At 47.7% G+C, this 15559-nt stretch overlaps 1 protein-coding gene across 1 annotated transcript in view; it reads right to left on the minus strand.

Annotated features, from left to right (window-relative positions):
* Nucleotides 1-14989, minus strand: part of LOC132833872 (potassium channel subfamily K member 1-like) — a 34283-nt gene extending 19294 nt beyond the window's left edge. Inside the window, exon 1 of the mRNA XM_060852519.1 lies at nt 13714-14989. Coding sequence (XP_060708502.1) covers nt 13714-14071 — 358 coding nt within the window. The 5' untranslated portion in view covers nt 14072-14989. The remainder of the gene's footprint in view (nt 1-13713) is intronic.
* Nucleotides 14990-15559: the final 570 nt, after the last annotated feature.

The raw sequence follows: 15559 nt of genomic DNA on the forward strand, positions 1-15559 counted from the left end.
ATAATGACATCCAGCTGAAATTTGCAAGTTATGCAAAGTAAGATTCCACAGAGCGGTAATGATGAGATCGTCTATTTTAATGATATTGGTTGAGAAATAAGTATCAGCCCAGAACACCAGGGAGAATGGACTTGGAGTTACTGTTATGAGTTTTTTTTTAAAACATTGATTTGAAGGTTCCAATGTAATGTCTCATTCTAGAGCTAGCACCTGAGTACTGCAGTGATGTGTCAGTCTAGATACCGGACATGAACCCACAACATTCTGATTGACAGATATGGCTGATAGACAACAGCATAAGACCAGAAGACATAGGAACAGAAGCAGGCCAATCAGCCCATCACATGTGCTGCCCCATTATTAAGGTAATGGCTAATAACATCGAGGACAATTTGACCTAATACCAGGGTTCAAACCCCTTCCCTGTTTTAAGTGGAGGAATAGCATTGGAGATCTGTAATAGTCAAATGGTGATGAAAAGGAATATTCATGAGTTTATAATTTCAAAACAGGTACTGACAGGAAGGCCCCAAATAATTTTATTTGTATAAAACCTTTAACAGGGCAAAAATGCTCCCAAGCACAATATAGAATTGTTATCAGACAAAAGAATTTGAGCACCATATGTAAGTGTCCTCATGCCTGATGAAAGAGATGAGTTTTCATAAGGACCATTGGAAAGCAGGAGGGACACACAGACAGGTCTAGGGAAAAATTCCACAGCTTAGGGATTCGGCAGCTGAAGACTGAATACTGAGAATGTTGAGGAAGCCAGACTTTGGGGGGGGGGGGGGGGGAGATCCCTGAGGGCTGCAGGGCGAGGGGAGGTTAGACACGGATGTCGCCTGGCTCTCCTGATTCCCAATAAATCCCGCACTAGAGTCAAAGTACTGGAGTTTCCCTGAATGAATTTCTTGCTGCTCTGCATGGGACAGCCAGTAGGAAAAAACAGTAGAACTCAGGGATCAGGCAAACTAGTCTGACTAATCTTATACTCTGACTAGTCTTGTACAATGGAATTCTTGTGTGAGCAGTGCATTCATTTCCCAGTCTAGTTTACAGGCACGTCACACTGCCCATTACAAGAGAAATGATTTTATACAGCAGCAGGAAGTGGTCAGTTAGGGTTGCTAATTAGTCGGATTCCTGGAGGCTTGATCTTTCTGTCTCCAAATTCCCCATTTCCACATCCTCTCCTCACTGGTTATCTAAACCAGCAACCTTGGAAGTGTTTAAACATTTGGAAAGTGGACAAGTTCTCCAACACCTGATTGGGCTGGTCTTAATTGTGATGGGGCGGTGGTGGTCTGATGGTAATGCAAATAGATAACCAATCCAGAGTCCCAAGTTAAAGTTCTGGGTGCTGGGGCTCAAAGCACACCATGGAAGAATATAAACATTGGAATAAAAAAGCCATCCTAATGGTGACTGATGTAAAATCCCATTTTTCACTGATGTCGTTTAAGGATGACAGATTTCCTCCCTTACCTGGTCTGGCAGACATGAGACTCCAGACCAAATGCCCTATGGTTGACATTTGACTGGGCAGCTAGAGATAGGCAATAAATGCTTACATCCCATAAATGAATGAAAAACCGTCCCTAATACTTCTAATAAACAATGAAGCAAATCAAAGAAAATTTCTTAAAAATCATGATCTTTTTCTCTAATTGTCCCGAACAGTCTTCTTCCATGCAGTGGTGCCAAGAAGATTAGCCCTAGATTACACCGAGCCAATTGGCAATGTCTGGGAAGGACTGAATCACAGAACCCCTACAGTGTGGGAACAGGCCCTTTGGCCCAACAAGTCCACATCAACCCTCCGAAGTGTAATTCACCCAGACCCATTCCCTGAACCTATTACTCTACATTTACCCCTGACTAATGCACCTAACCTACACATCCCTGAACACTGTGGCCAATCCACCTGACCTGCACATCTTTGGATTGTGGGAGGAAACCCACACAGACACAGGGAGAATGTGCAAACTCCACACAGTCACTCAAAGCTGGAATCGAACCCAGATATCTGGCGCTGTGAGGCAGCAGTGCTAACCACTGAGCCACTGTGCCAACATGGTGGACACGATTGACATGAATGTGAAATTGACATTTTGTAAATCTCACAGTTGGTGGCTGTGGAGTGTGTCTGAGAAATCCTTATTTTACTGAGGCATTTATACAACAAGCATTTATTACAGTTACAAAATCAAATATATCTATCTATTCTAGACTAAAAGATTGCAATAGTTAGGAAAGTAACCACCCCAACACACACAAACGAAGCTGCATCAGGACACTATTCAAAAGAGCCACAACACACTGCAGTACACCAGAACTGCGAAAAGAGGAAGAGGAACACCTATACAAGGTATTCGCCAAAAACGGATACCCACGCAACTTTATCACCAGATGCCTAAGAGATAGACCACGGAACGAGGACATGCCACAACCAAAAGGACTAGCCACTCTACCATACGTCAGGAGCGTCTCAGAACTGACAGCCAGACTACTGCGACCCTTAGGACTCATAACAGCACACAAGCCAACTTCCACACTCAGACAACAACTCACTAGAACAAAGGACCCAATAGCCAGCACGAGCCAAATCAACGTAGTTTACAAAATACCATGCAAGGACTGCACAAAACACTATATAGGACAAACAGGAAGACAGCTAACAATCCGCATTCATGAACATCAGCTAGCCACAAAATAACACGACCAGCTATCCCTAGTAGCCATACACTCAGACAACCAGGAACATGAATTTGACTGGGAAAACACTACCATCATAGGACAAGCCAGACAGAGAACAGCCAGGGAATTCCTAGAGGCATGGCATTCATCCACAAACTCCATTAACAGACACATAGACCTGGACCCCATATACAAACCACTACAGCTGAAACTGACACCCGGAAACGACAAGAACATCCATCAACAGACACATCGACCTGGACCCCACATACAAACTACTACAGCTGAAACTGACACCCGGAAGCGGCAAGAACAAACCACTATAAATACCGGAAGAAACAGCAAAGCAGCGCTTCACAGGAGGCTCCAATAGCACTGATGATGTTCCCTAGCCAGGGAACGAAACGTTTGCAGCAAAAACTTCCAGCTCGACGAACAGAACCACAACAACGGACACCCGAGCTACAAATCTTCAACCAGACTTTAAATGACTTTGAACTTCCAGAATCCTCAGCTTTCCATCACAGATGACTTCCTCAGCTCCTGACAAGTCTATTAGCAACACACGGACAGAGAGTGATCACTGTCACTAGTCACAGGATGATGCGATTATCAGATGGTGGCTGTGGATAATGAAGGGAGTCCCTGGTCTGTTTTTATCCTAAACCACCCTACCATGAGTGAGACAGAGTTGGAATGTTGAGATGCTTGAAGAGTTGTGTAAGAATTAATTTTTAAGAATTAATTAATAAGAATTAATTCTGAACAAGAGTCACTGCAAGCGAAACATTAACTCTGTTTTCTCTCCACAGATGCTGCCTGACCTGCTGAGTTTTTCTTGCAAGTTCTGATTTTGTTTCTGACTTCCTGTAGCTGCAGTTCTTTGGTTTCCTGTTAAGAATGAATTATTTTAGATTCTACTGTGTTATATTACTGTGACATGGGCTGTAGATCTGTTTGGAGCTGGATTTTAGTGCTCAGTTAATACTTAGTTCAAAAATAATGTTCATTCTGTTGTTTTCATTGGAATAGAGGTCACTGTGTTCCAAAACAATTTAGGACTTGTACCTCACAGAACAGTGTCACAGAGTAACCTGCAGCCAGTGATCTCCTGTTTAAATTGGAGTAGGAAAGCCAGCAGCCAATTTGGCCCCAGTGAGATTCCACTAATTGCACTGAGACAATGAATAGCTCACCTTCTTTGCGTTCAGAATTCAGGACAAACTCCTCTGCTTTTCCTCAAAATAGTGACTGTGGGATCATTTCCATCCCGTGATAGCAAACAGGGCCTCAGTTTAGCATCTTACCCCAAAACACAGCACCTCTGACAGTGCAGTGCTCCCTTGGTACCGCAAGAGGACAGTCCGCCATGTTCAAACCTCCCTGACGCCATTCAACAAAGGTTGGACAGTTTGTCCTTGCATTTTGACCAATATTTATCCCTTTACCCACTTCACTGGGTCACTCAAGTCTGCAGGCTGTCATGCACAAAATGGCGGGAGCCATTTGACTCAGGTAGAAAAAGCAGAGAGTTTAGTAGTGAATGGAACCCCCTTGGACATATGAGCATGTTAAATAAAAGCAAACTTTCCCCAGTCTCTGAGATTGGAACAGAATTAAATTCAGTTCAATATGGCTGCAGCTTTAAGTCAGTCAGTACTGAGAGCTGGGGAAGATATCTTAGCTCTGCTCCTCTGTGGGGTGCCCAGCACTCATCAAGTGAAGCTCCCTACTGGAGGATTGGGAGGAAATTCTGAGCAGTGTCTGTCCCTTCCCCTCTGTTCGGAACATGACAGGGTTGAAGAACGAGGGGACGGGGGAGGGGAGAGAGTGGCTGCCAAACAAGGTTAAAACTAATTCCCTGTCTCTGAAGATATAAGGACCTCTTTCAATCAGTATCCTCTCAGCCCAGTGCTTCGCGTTCTGACAACCTGACATGTAGTGCTGTCGAGGTTATTAATTCGCGGATGCCCCCCCATTGCTCTCACAGGAGGAACGACTGCAGCAGCTCCAACGAGATGTGAATGAATCAACAGTTTTCCCTCGGCAGGGGTGCAGCTGAACATAGATCAATATCACAGGCTGCTGTCAAACTGAAACAAATCACTGACTTGGCCCAGCACCCCCCTCCTTTTGGGATTAAGTCCACCTAAACAGATTTCTAAGTTGAACAAGCAGGCCTGCAGAACTTGCATTGATATAGCAGTGCCTGATCCCACCTCAGAACATCCTAAAGCACACCACAGCCAATGAAGGTAAAAAGCACACAACACCAGGTTATAGAACAACACGTCTACTTGGAAGCACCAATACTTTCAAATAAACCTGGTGTTGTGTGCTTTGTGGCTTTGTCCACCTCAGTCCAGCACCAGCACCTCCAAGTCATGACAGCCAATGAAGTCGTTTTAAAAAAATCGTAGTCCCTGCAGTGAGGAAGAAAATGTGGAACCCAATTTACACACCGCAAGCTCTGACAAAAACAATGAAATAATGGCCAGAAAATGTGGTTCTTTACTTTGAAGGATAAATATTAGTCAGAACACCAAGGGGAATTGCTCCACACCAAACAATGGCCATGTGACCTTTTTCATCCACTTGAAGGGGCTGATGTAACATGTGGGCAGCACGGTGGCTCAGTGGTTAGCACTGCTGCCTCACAACATTCGATTCCAGCCTTGGGTGATTGTCTGTATGGAGATTGCACATTCTCCCTGTGTCTGCGTGGGTTTCCTCCAGGTGCTCCGGTTTCCTCCCACAGTCCAGTCCAAAAATGTGCAGGTTAGGTGAATTGGCCACGCTAAATTGCCCATAGTGTTAGGTGAAGGGATAAATGTGGGGGTATGGGTCTGGGTGGGTTACACTTCAGCGGATTGGTGTGGACTTGTTGGGCCAAAGGGCCTGTTTCCACACTGTAAGTAATCTAATCTCACAGAAAAGAGGGAACTGCTGACAGTACAGTTAGTACTGACCCTCCGACAATGCAGCACTCCCTCAGTACTGACCCTCCAATAGTGCGGCACTCTCTCAGTACTGACGCTCTGACAATGCAGCACTCCCACAGCACTGAAGTCACCATAGTATTTGTGATCCAGTCTTTGGAGAGGGATTTGAACCTACACCATTCTGACTCAAGATACTGAGTTATTTGGAAAGTGACGCAGGTAACCTGTGAATGACGGAATTGTTTTTTTACTGAGATTGAAACGCTGTAGTCAGTGCAATGGTGAAGATTTAGGGTGTGACATGTAAAGCAGTCTCGAACCATACTGTCTGGGTTTCATGTTTCTTTTCTTTTGTCCATGAGCCTGTCTTGAATAATCCTGCTCTCTCTGTCTCACATTCAGCAGCTAACTCCCATCAACTATTTCGGTGCTCCGAATTGTACATCTACACACACACACCTCCTATTGTCACATACACGGCCTTGGCACAGTGTCACACTGTGTCAGGGCCATCGGGGCATGACCAGAGGGTCCGCAGAGCAAGACCCCAGTTTCCCTCCAGAGAAGGTGGAGAGGGAGAGGGGTGCTGGAGAATGGGTCAGCAGTGTTCCCCACCTTCCCATGAGGAGGCAGCATGGAAGAGTCAGATGGAGAGCGAGGGCCAGAGTGAAGGTGAGCGGGAGAGATTAGCAGAGGAGAGTGTGAGGCAGGCAGACAGCTGGGGCAGCTACAGGGTCACTGAAAGGGCAGCTTGACCTGAGAGAAACACAAACAGCTCCATTTCAAAATGATTTCCAAGCAATGTTGTAGATGTCCCTTGGGAGTTTGATTTTGGTTTCTGTGCGCAGGATGGAGGACAGACAGTAATATTCTGTTCACAGGCTGAAGGGCGCAGTCTGTTTGTCCTCCCTCAACCCTGCTCTTTGATAATTCCACAGAAACTATCAGGAACAACCAAACACTCAGCCACTCACATTGCAATCCTCAGACCTCAGTTCCCCTGAAACACCGTCCCTTCAATTTTAATTCACAACCTGTTCCCCGCCAACATCGCTCGACTGCTTCCACACTGACAATGGCTCATCCTTGTTTCCCTGGTGAATCTTGTCACTCCCCTTTTCTACAACACGATTTTCCATCCTCAGTACTGATCCTTCGACAGTGCCGCACTACCTCCGTACTGACCCACCGACAATGCGGCACTCCCTCAGTAGTGACCGTCCGACAGTGCCACACTTCCTCAGTACTGACCGTCCGACAGTGCAGCACTCCCTCAGTAATGACTCTCTGACAGTACAGTATTCCCTCAGTACTGACCCTCCGACAGTGCGGCACTTCCTCAGGACTGACCCTCCGACAGTGCCACACTTCCTCAGTACTGACCTGCTGACATGCGGCACTCCCTCAGTACTGACCCTCCGACAATGCTGCACTCCCTCAGTACTGACCCTCCGACAATGCGCCACACCCTCAGTAGTGACCGTCCGACAGTGCCACACTCCCTCAGTACTGACCCTCTGTCAATGCTGCACTCCCTCAGTACTGACCCTCCGACAATGCGGCACACCTTCAGTAGTGACCGTCCGACAGTGCAGCACTCCCCCAGTACTGACCATCTGACAGAGCGGCACTCCCTCAGTATTGACCCTCTGTAACGTCCTCCAACCCCTATAGCCCTCTCTCTCTGTACCCTCCTCTATTTCCTGCAACCCTCCCTCTCTCTGTACCCTCCTCATGTCCCTGTGACCCTCCCTCTCTCTGTAACCTCCTCTAGTCGCTGTGACCCTCTCTCTCTCTGTACCCTCCTCTAGTCGCTGTGACCCTCCCTCTCTCTGTACCCTCCTCTAGTCCCTGTGACCCTCCCTCTCTCTGTACCCTCCTCTAGTCCCTGTGACCCTCCCTCTCTCTGTACCCTCCTCCAGTCCCTACAGCCCTCCCTCTCTCTGTACCCTCCTCTATTCCCTGTGACCCTCCCTCTCTCTGTACCCTCCTCTAGTCCCTGTGACCCTCCCTCTCTCTGTACCCTCCTCCAGTCCCTACAGCCCTCCCTCTCTCTGTACCCTCCTCTAGTCCCTGTGACCCTCCCTCTCTCTGTACCCTCCTCCAGTCCCTACAGCCCTCCCTCTCTCTGTACCCTCCTCTACTCCCTGTGACCCTCCCTCTCTCTGTACCCTCCTCTAGTCCCTGTGACCCTCCCTCTCTCTGTACCCTCCTCCAGTCCCTACAGCCCTCCCTCTCTCTGTACCCTCCTCTAGTCCCTGTGACCCTCCCTCTCTCTGTACCCTCCTCCAGTCCCTACAGCCCTCCCTCTCTCTGTACCCTCCTCTACTCCCTGTGACCCTCCCTCTCTCTGTACCCTCCTCTAGTCCCTGTGACCCTCCCTCTCTCTGTACCCTCCTCCAGTCCCTACAGCCCTCCCTCTCTGTGAATCCTCTATTTCAACGTCTCATCCCCACAGTTGCTGGCATGCAGCAGCAGTCACTATGCAGAAGATCCAAACATCTGAATGGGGGAGGCTCTTAGCCAAAGTGACTCAGTGCCTGCACCTGTGACCCCACCCATGACAACTACCCAAATGAGGAGCTGTCAGCCTCTGATTGGCTATCAGCTCTCTAGGATGAAGGAGTCAGCAGCAGGTTGAGATGAGCCAGGGCTGGAAACAACAGTTGCTGGTGTGGTAGGTGAGAGTCTACCTCTTACCCGATCTGTGTGATCACTGAAAACCTTGCTGTTTGCACAGAAATCTCCAACTGCCTCACCTGTACCTACCTGAAGAAGCACTATCACTTTATCTGAAGTGTCCTGGGCAAAGACAGACCAAAACTTAAGAAGCCTGTGGAACTCTTATCAGTAACCTCTGTATAGAAGCCTTAAAATGTATGTATCCAACCTTTAAACAGCAATAAAGATAGGGAAATGCTGAGATTCAGTGGGGTGTGCCTGCAAAGGGAAGCAGTCTTTATCAGAATGAGATAGTGACAAGGTTTAGATTACCTACATTGTAGAAACAGGCCCTTCGGCCCAACAAGTCCATACTGACCCTCTGAAGAGTAACCCACCCAGACCCATTTACCTCCGACTAATATGGGACAATTTAGCATGGCTAATTCACCAGAGCAAACCCACACAGAGAGAGAGAGAGAATGTACAAACTCCACACAGCCAGCCATCCAAGGCTAGAACTGAACCTGGGACCCTGTGAGGCAGCAGTGCTAACCACTGAGCCATGGTGTCGCCCCAGCTATAATCTCAGGATTAGGGCTGGGTCCTCTGCTTGAACAAAGAGCTCCCTCATGTTACATGGTCATGCCCCACTAAGTGGACTATCTGCCTCTTTATCTGTGTTTGGTTATTTAATACGGCAGGTATTTACTTAACACCGAATACACATTGCAATTTGCCTGGTGGTATTTACTGATTTAAACAATCCAACTATTCACTAAGTTTGACAGCGTCAGCTTTAACGATGCCCTGAAATTGGAATGCAAGGAAATCTTTATATTTGGGAATGTCCAAAAGCATTTCACATCCAAATATGTTATTGAAGTTATTAAAGTGGTAGATGCTGCAAATAAGCAGATTAATTTTTACTCTCGTGATCGAGGAGGAATCGAGCTGATACCTGTGAAGTGCCCCAGCTTCCTTTGATCATCCTGATCCCTTTGGGTCACTCAGTCTCTGCCCTGTCTGGTTTGGCTTCACGCTGTGTATAACCTGGCAGTGACCAGGCCAGCAGTGAGCGAGGGTGCAGAGTCAGGCCAGGTCCTGGGGAGGAAGGTGAAACCATCCTGGGGACATCTCTCAAAAGGGAGGGAGGGAGGAGTCTGAACCAAAATTCCTGGCCTCGCCCACAAACTGCTTAGTCATCCTATGTACTATGTGGAACTTTTGTTTTATTTCACATTTCCATGAGCAAACTTGACCATCGACAATCCCACTCCTTCATACGGAGAAAGTGAGGACTGCAGATGCTGAAATGTCAGAGTCGAACAGGGTGGTGCTGGAAAAGCACAGAAGGTCAGGCGGTATTCAAGAAACTGTACAATCAACATCAGGGGATGTCCTGATGAAGGGCTTATGCCCGAAATGTCGATTCTCCTGCTCCTCGGCTGCTGCCTGACCTGCTGTGCTTTACATTCCCGACCATGTAAACTTCGGCTCATTCAAAGCTCAGCTGCCTATATCCACCAGCCCTGACCTACATTCAGTCTTGTTCTGGCAACAGCTACATTTTACAATTTTCAACATGGTTATCAATGATCTCCTCCAGCCCCCTTACCCTCTGAGACAGCTGCACTCTAATGACCCCAAACGTCATTGCTTTACAATATTGGCAACTGTGTATTCAGCAGCCAAGGGTCTAGCCCAGTCTAAATCTCAACAACTCTCTTTTGCCCTTGAAGAGGGTTCTTTAAAACCTATCTCGAGTTTAAACTAAGCTTCCCATCCCTAATTCTAATATCTCCTTGTGTGACACGGCATCTAATCCCGGTCTGATACTGGTACAGGAAAGTATTATATAAATGCAAGTTGCTGTTTGTTCCATAGCTTCGAGAATAACAAGACGTGGATATCCTCAGCCCATTGCATTGATTCCGTAGTCGTGTGGTGAGCTGGGAGGAGATACTGGGTGAACAGCAGCCTCCTTACTGAGGCTCCCACACAATGACAGGTCGCTGAGGTGAAGAACTGATGGTCTCATCTATTCAGCAAGAGGAGTGGTAAGGGAGGGGGTTGATACTTTCAGTTTTATCTTGTGTCTGGGTGTCCCCGTGTCACCTCCTCTCCCGTAAAGTGTGAACTCTCTTTTGGGTTGCGTGTTAACCCAAGGTCCATTTTGCCCTCACAGGTCGGTGTAAGAGACACCGCAGCACTGCTTCGAAGAAGAGCAGGCGAGTTAACTCTGGTGTCCTTGGGGATCAATACTTAACCGCTGAAAATGTGTTGCTGGAAAAGCACAGCATGTCAGGCAGCATCCAAGGAACAGGAGATTCGACGTTTCGGGCATAAGCCCTTCTTCAGGCTTATGCCCTTTCTCCTCGATCAATACTTAACCTCCAAACAACCCCACTAACGAAGATTATAGAACATAGAAAAATACAGCGCAGTACAGGCCCTTTGGCCCTCGATATTGCGCCGATCCAAGCCCACCTAACCTACACTAGCCCACTATCCTCCATATGTCTATCCAATGCCCGTTTAAATGCCCATAAAGAGGGAGAGTCCACCACTGCTACTGGCAGGGCATTCCATGAACTCACGACTCACTGAGTAAAGAATCTACCCCTAACATCTGTCCTAAACCTACCACCCCTTAATTTAAAGCTATGCCCCCTCGTAATAGTGACTCCATACGTGGAAAAAGGTTCTCATGGTCAACCCTATCTAAACCCCCAATCATCATGTACACCTCTAACAAGTCACCCCTAAACCCTCTTTTCTCCAATGAAAACAGCCCCAAGTGCCTCAGCCTTTCCTCATACGATCTTCCTACCATACCAGGCAACATCCTGCTAAACTTCCTCTGTACCCGTTCCAGTGCCTCCACATCCTTCCTATAGTATGGTGACCAAAGCTGCATACAATACTCCAGATGTGGCCGCACCAGAGTCTTATACAACTGCAACATGACCTCAGGACTCCGGAACTCAATTCCTCGACCAATAAAAGCCAGTACGCCATATGCCTTCTTCACACATGCCTTATCTGGTCATGAATCACATTGCTGTTTGTGGGAACTTGCTGTGTACAAATTGGCTGTCACGTTTTGTACATTATAACAGTGACTGCATTTCAAAACTACTTCACTGACTGCAAAGCACCTTAAGATGTTCTGTGGACCTAAAGAAATACAGGTTTTCTTTGAACACTTCATTTATTTCTGGTCCCTCTGCTATTGGCAAGATATTGTTAAACTTGAAAAGGTGCAGCAGAGCATTACAAGGACATTGCCGGGACCAGAGGGTTTGAGTTGTAGGGAGAAGTTGAATAGATTGGGGCTGCTTTCCCTGGAGCATCAGAGGCTGAGGGGTGACCTGATACAAGTTTATAAAATCACGAGGGGCATGGATAGGGTGAATAGCCAAGGTCTTTTTCCCAGGATAGGTAAGAGCAAAACAAGAGGGCATAGGTTTAAGGTGAGAGGGGAGAAATTTTAAAATGGATCTTTCTTATGAGGAGGGTGGTGAGAGTGTGGAAAGAGGAAGTGATGAAGGCTGGTACAATTACAGCATTTAAAAGGCATCTGGATAGATATATGAATAGGAAGGGTTTAGAGGGATATGGGCCAAGTGCTGACAAATGGGACTAGATTAGTTTAGGATATCTGGTCGGCATGGACAAGTTGGAAGAAGGGTCTGTTTCTGTGATGTGCAAGTCTATGACTCTAAATGTTCTCTCATTTTAGTTCTCCAGCAACCGTAACTATTGTCTTTTTTGTGGGGTATGACTCTAAACAATGCACAAACGAAGCTGATTTGGGTTGGTGGAGGTCAGTCATAGACGATGGTAGTTCAGAGCAGCAGCTGCCTCCCACCTTGTGCTGTTGATCCAGGATGGATTCGCTGAGCTTGCTGGCAAACCAGCAACTCCTACGAATGAATGACTGAGGAACAGGATCTTCTATGAGCTCCCTAGCTCTGTAAAATGAACTGTTCTGTCACTAAATGTCCGCTGCCGAATGCCTGGGTGGAGGTCTCATTTGACCACTCCTTTAGCCAAGGGTACAGTACAGATCTCTCCACAGCTGCTGAGATTCACCAACAATTTCTGGGTTTTTTTGTCTCAGATCCCCAGCATTCACACTTCTTTGTTTTATCCACCTGTCCCTGGAGCCCCCTTCAGAATTGTACCTGTTGTTTTACATTGATTCCAGGAGAATGTTTGAGAAGAGGTCATCCCAGCCCCCTGGAGTAAATTTCATCTCGCCATCCCACCAGTAACCCACAGCCTCCTCTCTGTCACTAGTGGATTATTCTTCTGCTTGTAATTCACAGTGCTTCCCAAGTTTAGTGCCATTATATACTTTGAAATGGTGCCCCTTGTGCTCAAGCCTGGCTCATGAATATAGATTGAGAAAGGCAGTGGTTCACACCATCCCCAGGGGAACCCCACTAGAAACCAACCTGCAGTCTGACAAACAACCGTTCACCATGCCTCTACTTCCTGTCACTCTGATAACATTATACCTGACAGTGCCTTCAGCTTTGCTGACAAGGCCGTTCTGTGGTGGTTTCTGAAATATCCTGTGAGAGTCCATGTCCCTCAGGTCAAACATGCCATTTCGTCAACTCTTCCTGCAACCTTATCAAAAGACTCCAGTGAGTTTGATCAATCTGATCGACATTTAACAAATGCACGTTGATTTTTTTTCCCCAGTGTGAGCCCACACTCACACACATGACAGTCCATTGGACCTCAAACCATCATCTTTGAAAGCTACCACACCCAGATTCAACTAACTCACAGTGACTCAGTGGTTAGCACTGCTGCCTCACAGCGCCAAGGACCCGGGTTGGATTGCAGCCTCAGGCTGTGCGGAGTTTGCATGTTCTCCCCGTGACTATGTGGGTTTCCTCCGAGTGCTCCAGTTTCCTCCCACAGTCCAAAGAAGTGCAGGTCAGGTGAATTGGCCATGCTAAATTGCCCGTAGTGCTAGATGCATTAGTCAGAGGGAAATGGGACTGGGTGGGTTACTCTTCAGGGGGGTTCGGTGTGGACTGGTTGGGCCGAAGGGCCTGTTTCCACACTGTAGGGAAATCTAATCTAATCTAAACTCCCTTGTGGCATGTCACGAATTGTTGCACCCATATCATAGGGCAGCACACAACAGATTCTAACATCCGTGCTTGTAGGACAGCACTTCCTACCCATTTAGTAATGCACTGTCATCCTTGAATTTGATGCAGGCACATACAGACATGCACTAATTATAGATACATTGTACATGTATATTCTATAGAGATACACACAGAAAATATACAATGCTATCATCGAATCCTATTGATTTGACAAGGTAGGTAAACACCAGACAAAGTTCGGTTTAAATTGAACAAAGCAATGAGGAGTTTACCTGTGGTTGTGAGGACAGTGGCAGCGAAGAAGAGGGAAGAGGTGAAGTCCCAGTTCCACTTGCCAGTGCTGTTGTTTAACACGGACACCCCGTAATTGTTGGCTTCCAGGACCTGGTCCAGGAAATGCTCCAGGCTGTCCGGGGTCAGACATGAGTTATCCTGCAGAAACTGGTCCTTCAGCTCCCTCAGTTCCTGCCGGAGACTGTCCTCGTAAGGCAACTCAACTGAGGAGAAGATCAGGGCGCCGAAGCTCAGGTACAGCAGGTAGGCGAGAGCCAGCAGAGCAAAGTAACAGGTGGACTTGTTGCTGTGCATCAAGCGGAGGCAACGGTTCGAGCTGCCCAGAGCCTGGAACATCTCCCCGGCTGACCACGAGAAACAGGAATTCAGCAGCTGACTTTGTAGTAGCACAGAGCTAGACTGGCCTACAGTCCCCACTGTTACTCTAGCTGGTATGTACACCCAACGTTAACATAGGCTAGGCTACAGTCCCCAATGTTATTGTAACAGGTGTACAACCCAATTTTACCCTAGACTGGGATACAGTCCCCTATGTTAGTCTAGGCTGGGATACAGTCCCTGATGTTACCCCAGGCTGGGATACAGTCCCCTGTGTTAGTCTAGGCTGGGATACAGTCCCCTATGTTACCCCAGGCTGGGATACAGTCCCCTGTGATAGTCTAGGCTGGGATACAGTCCCCTGTGTTAGTCTAGGCTGGGATACAGTCCCCTGTGTTACCCCAGGCTGGGATACAGTCCCCTGTGTTAGTCTAGACTGGGATACAGTCCCCTGTGTTAGTCTAGGCTGGGATACAATCCCCTGTGTTACCCCAGGCTGGGATACAGTCCCCTGTGTTAGTCTAGACTGGGATACAGTCCCCTGTGTTAGTCTAGGCTGGGATACAATCCCCTGTGTTACCCCAGGCTGGGATACAGTCCCCTATGTAAGTCTAGACTGGGATACAGTCCCCGATGTTACCCCAGGCTGGGAGAGTTCTCGAAGTCATTCAGTGAGCTCTGTAGAGTTGTGGATGTCGCTGTGGGTGTTCACCGGAGTGGCGGTGCAGTTCTCTGAGAGGCCGGTGTTAATGACAGTCCGTTCTCTGGAAGTCTCTCGGCTCCCCTGTTTGTTTCTGGAGTTGGGGGCTGATTGTCCGGAGTGGCCGGGTTCACTGCACTCTGTTCTCCGGAGCTAATCGCTTGCTGACTCTGGCCTATAATAAAAGTCAGCTTGTTCCTTCCGCATCAGAGAGCAGGCAGAGGCGAGAATGTGGCAGCAGCTCCTGACGTCTTCAGGTAAGTAGAAACCACGAGTGTGTCAAAGCCAATAAAACTGGAAAGACACCAGCGACTGCAGCCTCCACCCACCCCCCTCTCTCCATGACATCTGTGACCAGCGCTGGTGCTGAGAGGGCTCTGTCTGAACACTCAGGGGGAATTGGTGTCCCCCTGGCCGGCTCCAGGTTCACTCACAGTGAGCCGCTCCACTCGTTAGAGAGTAGGCTGAAATGGTTAAAAAACACTCACACTCTCTCTCTCTGACACACACACACATTCTCTCTTACTCACACGCACACTGACACACACACACTAACACACACACATTCTCTCTTACTCATACGCACACTCTCTGACACTCACACACACCTCTCACACACACAGACATCTCTCTCTTACTCTCACACATGCACCTTATGATCCTAACAGCACACTTTCACAGGACCCCCTCTATTTCTCATTCGAGGTTTGAGCCACACATGGAGTAAACATTAACCTACTTTGGTGTATCTGTAGTGCTGCTCTAACACGGAGTTGAAAGTAATGGTCACGATGCAGTTCAGGCTG

Source organism: Hemiscyllium ocellatum, chromosome 3, assembly GCF_020745735.1.
Source record: "Hemiscyllium ocellatum isolate sHemOce1 chromosome 3, sHemOce1.pat.X.cur, whole genome shotgun sequence".
NCBI classification, from domain to species: domain Eukaryota; kingdom Metazoa; phylum Chordata; class Chondrichthyes; order Orectolobiformes; family Hemiscylliidae; genus Hemiscyllium; species Hemiscyllium ocellatum.